This window comes from Anabrus simplex, chromosome 1 (genome assembly GCF_040414725.1).
Source record: "Anabrus simplex isolate iqAnaSimp1 chromosome 1, ASM4041472v1, whole genome shotgun sequence".
In the NCBI taxonomy this organism is placed as follows: domain Eukaryota; kingdom Metazoa; phylum Arthropoda; class Insecta; order Orthoptera; family Tettigoniidae; genus Anabrus; species Anabrus simplex.
This window is the reverse complement of record NC_090265.1, coordinates 1,477,487,752-1,477,500,393: the sequence shown is the minus strand read 5'-3', so window position 1 is coordinate 1,477,500,393 and position 12,642 is coordinate 1,477,487,752. Positions and strand designations below refer to the sequence as shown.

The window sequence follows — 12,642 nt, the reverse complement described above, 5'->3', positions numbered from 1 at the left end:
AACCTTAATTTATTTGATTTGATGATGCTTGTTGTTTAAAAGGGGGCCTAACATCTAGGTCTTTGGCCCCTAATGGTACGAAATACAACAATTTAAAAATTCAAAATCATCCACTGACCAGAATAAAAAATGTGAAGAAGAATGAACGGATGGATACGAATTTAAAACAATCAGTGGATCCGACCCAGAAACTATCATAAACAATAGTATTATTAACCAAGGGACTGCTTCTAAAGCATAGTCCTGAACCGAGGATGCTTGTTGTCTAAGGGGTCCAAAATCCACGTTAATGGCCCCTCATAATGGTACTTATCGCTAGTAAAGCAGAACCATGGTATTTGTCATGTTGCAGTACTAATCAAAAGTAGCAAAGATTCATGGTGTTCCACACATTATGGTACTACTTACAAGTATTGTACATCGCACAGGTAACGCAGACCTATGGTGTTTCTCACATAATGGCACCACTCATAGGCAACGCAAACCCGTGGTGTTCCTCACCTAGGTGTACTAATCACGGGCGCCGGTTTCCTGTGGTGTCCCTCATATAGTGGTACTAATCACAAGCAACGCCCAGACTCACTGTGTTTCTCACAATGGTACTAATCACGGGTACTGGAAACCCACAGTGAACCACTCTGTTGCTGCTAATCACAAACCTATTATGTACCTAACATAGTGGTACTACTTGCAAGTAAAGGCGACCCATGGTGTTCCCCGCGAGAAGGTACTAATCACAAGTAGTTTCATGGTTCAAATACAATCATCCCTTGGTCAACCCTTTTAGTTGCCTCTTACGACAGGCAGAGGATAACGTGGGTGTATTCTTCGCCTGCATCCCCCACCTACAGGGGGTAGACAGAGGAAAAAGAAGAAAAAAAGAAGGGATCCATCACTTCAAAAAATGAAGTAACAGATAAAGAAAGGCAAGGGCCATGAAGGGCGTGGCAATGAGACTCCCTAGGGCTCGAATGCTCTAATACCATTGTGGTCGAAAAAGAACAAGAGTTAACCAAGGGAGGTAGGGCAGGATAAATGAAAGTGAGGAAGCTGGCACAAGTAAGTGGAATCAATGCCAGGACTCAGCTATGGGCCCCGTGGTTGCCAACCCACGCTCCCAAGTGGAGAGCCCCTGGGGCCCCTTTTACAGTCGCTTGTTATGACAAGCAGGGGATACCGTGGGTGGATTCTTCATCTGCGTCCCCCCCCAACCCCAGGGGGTAATTTTTTTTGCTTGTTTGACATTTTATCTTTACATTTTATATATACAGTATATCAATTCTACACAACAAGAAAAGTGATACCAAACAATCTACAATTTAGACATTTTTGTCTATAGTATTTTGCATTTTAAGAACTATGAATTACTATACATTTTGAGTTGCTTTTTACCCTAATTTGGCAATTTTAGATTCTTTGTATCATTTTTCTTGTAATGGCACATGGAACTGATATATATTCCCTACTTTATGATAAAATTATAAGATGATGAAAATTTCTCTTCCTCATTCCAACACCACCTTTATGTAACTTTACAAAGATCTTTAAATGGCAAAGTCCTCATTCGTGGAAAAATGCAAGGTTATTGCAGTTTAACCAGCGAGAGAAGGGATGAAAGAAGAATGTCTGGGCATGTCTCCAATTATAGGTCCAGCTATTATTGTCCCTCAGACCCACATTCATGCAACAGTATTCTAGTTTTTTCTCACACCACTCCTTTTGTCTAGGCCACCATAGCAGAGCTGATAAGAGTACTCCTTTTGTGACAATGCAGAGTTGGATTTCTTGCTTTCTGAAGGAAAGCGTTTGGTCTGCTACTGAACTTTTAAAAGTATTTTAGGTGTTAGTGTACACTGTAAGATTTTTATCATGCCGAAATTGAACAGGCCTTCATCGGTAAGTAGTAAACTACACAGATACATCTGCGAATTTGATTCGGACACTCTTTCAACTGATGGTTCTATTCTCTACTGAAAAATATGCAAAAAATGTATTAACCATGAAAAAAGTTACTTTATAATTCAACATTCTGCAACAGCTAAACATACATCAGGGATTTCTGAACTGGCTGGGTAGAAGATGATCTCTCTGATATCAACAATGGTTGTCAAATCCAGCAGACAATCTCAGTTTTCTCTGGATCTCTGCTTAGCTATCTTAGACTAAGGAATTCCTTTCTGGAAACTGGACAACCAGTCCCTCAGAACGTTTATGCAGAAGTATACTAATGAAAAGGTTCCATCTACACTCAGGAAAACTTAATTGACTGTCTGTTATGAAGAAACCCTGCAGAGGATTTGTACCGGAGTGTTGGGAAAGAAAATCTGGTTCTCCATTGACGAAAATATGGATGCAATGAGACATTAAATGGCCAACGTCATCATCGGAACTATGGAAGCAACACAAATTGACTCATAGTTCCAACGGAAAAGATGGAGAGAGCAAATTAATGGTTCCACTGTCGCACAGTTGTTTACAATTTCCTCAATGCTACTCTGGCCAGAAGGAATACGACAATGATGATGCTCTGCTTTTCGTCACAGATATATGAAAAAAGCCGCTGAAGACTTGAAAGTCCTTTTTCTGAGAATGCTCCATCTCTCATGATGTCCAGCCGAGACCATGGGGACACAAGAGAGGCATTGGAAGACCCCTGAAGAGATGGCTCGACGACATAAAGCTGTTGGCTGGAACACGCTGGTTCCAAGTGGCTCAAGACCGAAGACGATGGAAGCACATGGAAGAGGCCTATATCCAGCAGTGGATTGAAATAGGCTAGAAAAGAAGAAAGAAGAAGAAGAAGACCCACACACAGACAAGTTGATTTTGAATGCCAAAAAATTCTTCCTAAAATTGCCCTCCCGAATCCAGATTTTTAAGGAAATAGCTCTCTTTACCTCCACAACTGGTTTTGACCAGGATCTGTGCTGCAGCATATTACAATAACAATCTGAACCAAATACGTGAGGTAATCGATAGCACCCTGCATGGATGCAGGATATCTGCGAAGTTAGCGTCTTGGCGGATACAAACTGTATGGCAGTGCGGATAATTTTGCCGATCATTTCTAAATAATGATGTTTATTGATTTTCACACAGGTATACTCTTGTTTTTTCTAGTGATTAGGCAACCCTTGATATTGGTATGCGAGAATAGTGATATATGTATAAAGAGCCTTGAAACCATAAAGCCGTAAATCTGACCTAAGTCTAACTGTCTCCTGCCCGTAATTAATGAAAAGAAGGAACGAAGGTCAATACGTCAGTACTTGTAGCAAGAGTAAATCCCTCATAAACCTGTGACTGTAGGGGTTGTGGTGATGATGATGATGCTTGTTGTTTTAAGGGGCCCAACATCTAGGTCATCGACCTCAGGGTTGTGGTGACAGGTATCAGGCCTATTGTATTATGTTAACAGATGTATCCATTACAATACCTTGGGTGTAATATACTGTACTTAAATATTTAAACTGTCTGCGGATAACCATTTTGCAGATGCAGTTAACCATGTGATACAAATTCTTATAATTTTGTTAATTACCACCTATTCAATACAATACAATTAATTAATTAATTAATTAACAAAATTATAAGAATTTGTACTACAAGTAGATCTTCAATACGGACAAAAAATGAAATTTATAACCTGAAAAAATTACAAAATTAATTGGAAAAAGCAACACAAATGGATGTTGAGTAGTAATCGAAAGTCAAATTAATAAAAAACTACCCTAATCCCTGACTTTTGTTAGTTATATGCTCTTTACATCATCGAATTCTTATCACAATCAGACATGTTGGCCAACAAATCAAGAAGAAACCCAACATTCATGTTGTTGAAGGCTTAATTCAAAATATAAGTCCATCATTTACTTCATCTGTCTTCTGGTTATTTAATAAAATTATGAAATCTCGTTATCTTGGTATTCATATTCACTGACCTCAAAATATATGTCTAACTATCCCGCTATTCTCTTAGAATCATCATTTAAATAATCAAAAATCTAGCTAAGCAACTTGAACGCACCAATAACCTGTTTGTACCACTATCGCTCATAGCAATACGTAATTCAAGAAAACATAGGACAACGTTAGGATCCTTCTAAACATTAAGGTCGCGCAATGAAAATGAAATCAACCTCCTATGAACTCAGTCAGCAGCTGCACCTAAATAATAAATCCCTGAAAATAGAATCATCACCAACAATAATAATTCTAAATCTCCGATGACTCTGCAGCATCTAGTATCCTCCTTGAAAGAAACCTGAAAAATCTACTTTCAACTCTAAGCACCAACTTTATAATCTATTAGAAGAATATTAGCCAGCAGGAAGATCAATCTACACACTACTCACAAGTAATGTTTACACATTTTATCTGTGACATGGCTCACATCTGCATGGTGTCATTAAATAGCGAAGATCTTATCTCATCCTTTGATATTCATGCGCAATTACCTATATTGTATCTCAAACTAAGGCACCTTTGACGATCACCTTACAAGCATCTTCAATACACCTCGAAAACATTATCGCGAACATCGTACTCGTGCCTAAGTAGTGATTACTCATTATTACCTTAAATTCATACGCATGACAAAAACCAATCTTTACTTCAAACAAAATATCACCGGGACTTCTAAAATTGCATTATTCCATTAAATGCATAACCCCAATGAATCATTTCTCATCAAACCAAACAACAACTCATTCATATTATTCGATGATCCTATTACAAAACCTCTATTATCCTATACACATGTCATGCTCAATGAATTCTCATTTTTACTTTAAACATACTCAGGCACATTATTTTACAAAGACTATTAATCCTGGTACAAACATTAACTCAATACCAACGCAATAATATTACCATCACACTCGCGAAGACTACGCCTAATATGAAAATACGATCGTAGATGACTAATTTACACACATATAATCACTTCACGATTCCCTTCAAATAACATATCTGAATTATAAATCAAACTGACGTTCATTTACCATGACATTATCTTAACACATGCAGCATCCATGCCTAAATTTCACCTGTATGATATTCACTATTGGCTGCTTAGATTCCCATTATATAGCGTACGGCAGATCATAATTTCCAGGATTATTCACAGTAAAATCACAACATTCCTACTCGTTATGAAGTAATGATCAACGACTGTATGGTAGCATTCAAGTTGCATGTCTAGGCATGTCACATTTTTGACACCATGGAATTAAACTACTCTACCTTAAGCAACTACATAGCAGGATAAACATAAGACATTTATTTTGGGTACTTATCGGGCTGTTTACTTCAGGCAGACGACACCTCTCATTTCTCAGTCTTAATTTTATCCATTGGTATCCATCGCAACACTCTCCAATTCCCTCAGGACCACTTCTTGAATTAGTTCATCATGCTGGGATTTATGAACATCTTATATATTTCTTTCGTGTTACTCGACATCATGGTACCTGAAACTTGCAACATAATATTAGTAGGTTTTTTTTGCTACTTGCTTTACGTCGCACCGACACAGATATGTATTATGGCGACGATGGGACAGGAAAGGGCTAGGAGTGGGAAGGAAGCGGCCGTAGCCTTAATTAATAATAATAATAATAATAATAATAATAATAATAATAATAATAATAATAATAATAATGTTATTTGCTTTACATCTCACTAACCACTTTTAAGGTCTTTGGAGACGATGAGGTGCCGAATTTAGCCCCGCAGGAGTTCTTTTACGTGCCAGTAAATATACCGACATGGGGCTGTTGTATTTGAGCACCTTCAAATACCACCGGACTGAGCCAGGATCGAACCTGCCAAGTTGGGGTTAGAAGGCCAGCGCCTTAACCGTCTGAGCCACTCAGCCCGGCGTGGCCTTAATTAAGGTACAGCCCCAGCATTTGCCTGGTGTGAAAATGGGAAACCACGGAAAACCATCTTCAGGGCTGCCGACAGTGGAGTTCGAACCTACTATCTCCCGAATACTGAATATTAGTATAATGCTATACTATACATGTATACTATTCACACTATTATTAGTTAACACTCACCTCAGTATTTTGGGAGAGAATCAGATATACCTCTTCTCTTTACAATAAGTTATTCGTATTACTTATCATAATCTCGCAATTAAAGCCAGCTTTTTATGTGATTCTTTCCTAATCGTGTGCGATACTTTTAAAGCTTTCAGAATCCTTTCTCAACTAACTATATTGTTCCTTTTTGAAACAAAATCCAATACTATACTGCAATAATAAAAGTCGGTTTGCATTTGAAGACTCTTCCAAGTTCCGTAGCCTCCCATATGTTTTTGACGTTAACTAAGTAACCTCTTTTATACAGAGTGCTCCTAAAATCATTGACATCGGCAAAGGAATTCATTTAACAATCCGTCACCTTTAGTTTGACGTGCCAGTCGACTATTTCATAACACATTATATCGAACTAGATAGATAAAGTATGGCCACCGTATATAGACTGAACTTGGCCCATTTGATCCAACTCATTCCATGGCCTCCGCTACACATTTCTGTAGTTTATGTTCCTCACCATTTATTTACATTTATTCATCTTCTGCCTGAAGAAACTGCAATGTTTATTCAATACTATATTTTTCGTACTATGAAATTCCATTACCGACCGTAATTTAAGAAGATACCATTCTGAGCTTATTATTTTACCGGAACCTTCCATCCGTTGTCTCTTATTTGTTCAGTTAAGCGAGTTATTTGAATTACTGACGTACTTGGACGTATGATTACTGGACGTACGATTTCATCAACTTTACTATAAACTTACAATGTTTCCTTTAACTCTAATCCAGCACTCATTGGAAGGTCATAATATATTCAGTATACATGAATGCGATGCATAATGTTAGAAAGGCTCTTCTGTTTTTAAGAATCTTGAAAGATGACTGTTGCGCATGGAGGTCTAAATACACGCATCGAATTCATGTATACTGAATATATTAATATCTTGAGAGGACAGCGTGACTTCGGCTCATTTGAACTTTGAATAGAAAGCAGCATATTTAAGGAGCCAGCCTTCATTGAACTTCTATGCATCATCCTTGACCAACAATTTAAGGATCTCTATCGTAAACAACTTTTTAATATAGTGCGGCACACCGGATTATTATGAATCTCTACCAAAGTGCAACTTTTTACCATAGTGCAGCGCATCTCTTGAACATTCCTTAGTTTCTTACATGGTATGTATATTTCATTTTTATGTCATTGACACTGCACTGTGTCTTAAATTGCTTGAACTTTCAATGGAATTTTATTTTATGTAACCAATCTTAACTTCAATTCTATGAGTTGCGCTACCAGTTTTTAAGACCTTTGGGTCTATACATCCTTTATTTTCTTTGATGTATTTGTGTTGATTTGCTTTAAGGCTAATGATGACCTACAGTTATATGAAACTAGTCCCTGAACGTAAATGTAATGTAAACATTGTACAGTTTGTATTGAAAAGGTGGACCTTAATAATATTCCACTATAATTCTGGTACATATGGAGATTTCTGGAAACTTACCGTGATGCTTTATTAACCTTGCCAATAACTAGCACTAACTGTGAAAGGGAATTTAGCACTTTGAAAGTCATAATGGCACTATCCAAGAACCATCTTGTGATTGAAAATGTGCCTAGTTTGATGTTCATCAACTTATTCGAGCCTCAAGTTATGTGGGATCCAACACCTTATGTACAAGAATGGTTGCTGAAACACAGGACAGCTGATGATAGGAATCAGACAGCGTCAGCTTCAAGAAAATTAAAGATACAAGACTCTCTGTACGCTCTTTTGACTGTACGTGTTTGAACTGTATTGCCGTTTGTAAGTCACTTTTCACATAAAATATTATCATGACAAATACTGTGCCATCTTTTATGTTATTTTATGTTATGTAGAACTATATTATAGGTCAGTTAAGTTGTTATTGAACTTCTATGTGAATTTGGAAAACATATTTTCAACCAGTTTTTCTGTCTTGTCTTATTCTTGGAAACAAAAACCACAAAACCAAAACTTTGTTTACATCAAGCCCGTTTCTAAAGTAGTTACTGTCGTATGTACGCTATCTTACACCCAACCTAAACCTTGTAAAACCTTCAATTATCATGTTTAATATATTTTAATTATCTTTTATTACATGCTAAGTACCACTAACATATGATTTCCCTGTAAATATGTATTGTAATTTCATATAACCTTGAAATCCATGCACCAACATACAATTTCCCTGTAAACATATGTGAATTCAAATTATAACCTCAAATTCTATTCAGTCGAAAACTGTAGGAAAACACTGTAATATTCATATATTAAGAATATTCCACTATCATTCTGGTACATATGGAGATTTCTGGAAACTTACCGTAATGCTTTATTATCCACAGAATTGCTTAGACTTATTCTGTACGGGTTTTTGTGTTATAATTGAAAGTTCGAATTTATTCTACACTGGAGTACTCCAATCATCTGGCCGGTCAATCGATTGTTCCTTGTACGTTCAGGTGCGCTCCTTTCAGAACAATTCCAGAAGCTGGACGATCTGTCGAATGGTATATATATCGAGCTGATGGCCAAGAGGCCGGGGAGCAAGTCTTGACTTGTGATGGTGTCGTGAACACTCAGTGAGAAGACTTGTTGATATCTGTACTTGTCGGAATTGACAGTAAATTGCTTCAATGTGTTTCTCTTAATACTGTTGCAGTATTGCTTATAACTGTGTAGTCATTAAGCGAACTGAGTGCGAGTTGTGTGTTGTAAAGAATAGACTGTGACAATAGAGTGATTTTTCAATCAAGAAGGGAAAATATAACATGTGATATTTATTTACATACATACATACATACATACATAATCATTATAGACCATTATGCCTTTCAGCGTTCTGTCTGCAAGCCTCTGTGAATTTACTAAATGTCACCACAATCCTCTATTTGCAACTAGTGCTGTGGCCTCATTTAGTTCTATACCTCTTATCTTTAAATTGTTAGAAACTGAGTCTAGCCAACATCGTCTTGGTCTCCCTCTACTTCTCTTACCCTCCATAACAGAGTCCATTATTCTCCTAGGTAACCTATCTTCCTCCATTCGCCTCACATGACCTCACCACTGAAGTTGCTTTATGTGTACAGCTTCATCCATCAAGTTCATTCCTAACTTAGCCTTTGTCTCCTCATTCCGAGTACCCTTTTGCCAATGCTCCCACCGGTTTGTACCAGCAATCATTCTTGCTACTTTCATGTCTGTTACTTCTAACTTATGAATAAGATATCCTGGGTCCAGCCAGCTTTTGCTCCCATAAAGCAAAGTTGGTCTGAAAACAGACCGATGTAAAGATAGTTTCATCTGGGAGCTGACTTCCTTCTTACAGAATACTGTTGATTGCAACTGCGAGCTCACTGCATTAGCTTTACTGCACCTTGATTCAATCTCGCTTACTATATTACCAACCTGGGAGAACACACATCCTAAATACTTGAAATTATCTACCTGTTCCAGTTTTGTATCACCAATCTGACATTCAATTCTGTTGAATTCCTTACTTAATGACATCAATTTAGTCTTCAAAACGCTAATTTTCATATCATACTCATTGCACCTATTTTCAAGTTCCAAGATATTAGACTGCAGGCTTTCGGCACAATCTGTCATTAAGACCAAGTCGTCAGTATAGGCCAGACCGCTCACTACATTTATAGCTAACTGAATCCCTCCCTGCTGCTTTATACCTTCCAGCAGATGATCTATATAAATTACGAACAACAAAAGTGAAAGATTACAGCCTTGTCTAACCCCTGTAAGTACCTCGAACCAAGAACTCATTCTACCATCAATTCTCACTGCAGCCTAATTGTCAACATAAATGCCTTTGATTGATTTTAAGAATCTACCCTTAATCCCATAGTCCCCGTATGGTGAACACCTTTTCCCTCGGTACCCTGTCGTATGCTTTCTCTAGATCTACGAAACATAAACACAACTGTCTATTTTTCAATTACCTGCCGCATACTGAAAATCTGATCCTGACAGCCCCTCCATGGTCTGAAACCACACTGTTTTTCATCCAACTTCCTCTCAACCACTGATCACACCCTACCTTCCAAGATGCCAGTGAATATTTTGCCTGGTATACTAATCAATGAGATATCTCGATAGTTGTTGCAATCCTTCCGGTTCCCTTGCTTAGAGATAGGTGCAATTACTGCTTTAGTCCAATCTGAAGGTATTCAGTTTCTCCCTAGGACCTATTTAATGGGCGCACTGCCCTGCTGTTTTTACAGACCGCCCGGCTAACATAATCTAGATATGTGCTACTTACATAATATTAATACCTATTTGAGTCATTAGGTGCTCAAAATTAAAATGTAAATACTGTAAAACGTTTATTTAAATGTCCTTTATTGTCAGGATAATTGTATGAATTACATCGGAGTTTAGTTTGACTCTGTCGTGTAGTGTTGCACGTGAGTAGTGTCAGGACTGGCGTGAAATTGCATGCGAGCACTGATTCCGTATGACATCACAAACCTGCACGCCACCGTACTGCAACCGAGTAGTAAGCACCGGTGTTACATGATTATGAACGAGCAGAAGAACACTAAAAGTTCAAGAACACAGTGTTATGTCTTGTTTGTGGTAACACTGAAATAATACAATTTTGCAGACAATGTTTACCTGTCTGATATTGTTAATGCTCTGAGGGGAATATATTGAAATGTTATCATATTCATTTTTTACGTAGTATTCCCCGCCCGGCTACTGGGGAGAACACTGGTACCTTACCAGCACTCCATGCTAATCTCACTACCATTTTTTATTTATTTATTATAGTAAAAGAGCCTTTAATTTAGGAATGTAATTAACTTACCATACATACTGAAGCCCTGGGTACAACTTTTCTTTCAGTAATTGTGAATATGCCACCACTTCAGCACACTGTTTTGGAGTAAGCCCGAAGTCCGCACTAAAATTCTAGAAAAGAAAAATATCATATTTAACTGCAATTGGACATAAAAACATACAGATGGACTAGTTCAAATACCACGTATCTAACAACTTTGCGAGATTCAGCTCTCAAGACACTCTGGGGTAGTTTTTACTGCTCTGTCCAAAGCATGTAGTATAAGCAACAATGGACAGAGCAATAAAAATTGTCCCAGAATATGTTAAAACCTGAATCTTGCAAAACCAGAAGATACAGGGTATTAGAACTGACTGAGGTGTTAACTAGGGTTGCCATACATCCAGTTTTGCCCAGACATAGCCTATTTTTCAGGGTTAAAATTCCTGTCTCAGGGCAGATTGTAAGAAAATGGCTAAATGCCTGCATTGTTATCTCAAAGTTGAAAATGAAAATCCACAGCCTGTTTCAGTCATTCAACTGGGTCAGGAATGGAATGAATGAAGCCCCCATCTAGCAGCGAGGATAGGAATTGTGCCAGCTGCCAAAGCCTGTCACACATACCTCTGCGGCAATGATTAATGACTGATAGATGAAATGAAACAATACTGAAGAGTGTTGCTGGACTGAAAGATGATAGGGAAAACCGGAAAACCTGACCCACCTCCACATTGTCCAGCACAAATCTCACATGGAGTGATCAGGATCTGAATCACGGAACTCAGTGGTGGGAGGCTGGCGGGCTGCCGTCTGAGCTATGGAGGATGTATCTCAAAGTTAATTTTTATTAATATTATACTACCAATTTTCAACTTTAATTCAATGACATTCAATTTTATTGTCATCAACTCCAAATTCAATGCTCTAACGATGTGTTATGAGTTTTAATTTTTTACGTGTAGTAATATTTCTTCAACTCCGCCATTGTCCGCTCCCAAGTCCAGAATGAGAAAGGAGGAGGATTTGCTGGTCTGGCACCCAGCTGTAAAACTGCCAACGCCGAGTGTTGGGCGACGGGAAATAACCTGATTCCCTAAAGGGGCCAACGGCTTCGGGCGAATGAGCCCCTTTAGGTGGGGTAATGGTCCCCACAGTGGAGGAAATGCCACCGGAATCTATTATGCAGTGTCTGTTCTCCAGGTTAGGGGCGGCTGCACAACGCGTCTGTACTCCAGAGGAGTGGCCTCATTATCACCTCACTGGATCACATCCAGAATTGTAATTCGGGACCTAGTCCCACACAGGTGACACCTTGACAGTCAACCATGCAAGGTCTTTTAAGAAATACTCCACCGGCTGAACCAAGAGTTCAGAGAAGACAGCATTCGGATACGGTGGGCTGCCACTTAAAAGATACCGTAAAGTCGGAGGCACGGAAATACCCCAGTACCACATACACAAACGAGACAAAGTCAAGAATCAAACCAAAGCAGATAACCTACTTCTCTACACACAATATAAACTCACTCTTGCAAACCGGTAAATTAAAAGTGATCACCGACATAATGGGATTACAAGAAATTAGAAACACTGACCAGGATGCCTTGGAATCTCAAAGGTACAGACTTTATAAATGTACAACAATTTGGAACAGGATTTTTGGTCACCCTTAAAATAATAAACTCAGTTCAAGAATTCAAATCACAGTCTCCACGACTCAACGCTCAACTTAAAGGCACCTAATAAAATCTATACTATAATAAACACCC

General features: G+C 38.3%; 1 protein-coding gene across 3 annotated transcripts in view; it reads right to left on the bottom strand.

The window, feature by feature from the left end:
* The window catches only part of LOC136858425 (metaxin-1), a 236,578-nt gene that overhangs the window by 184,145 nt on the left and 39,791 nt on the right, over positions 1–12,642 (bottom strand). For all 3 annotated transcript variants that reach the window (XM_067137956.2, XM_067137955.2, XM_067137954.2), the window contains exon 3: positions 10,901–11,004. In XM_067137956.2, the coding sequence (XP_066994057.1) occupies positions 10,901–11,004 (104 nt within the window). The remainder of the gene's footprint in view (positions 1–10,900; positions 11,005–12,642) is intronic.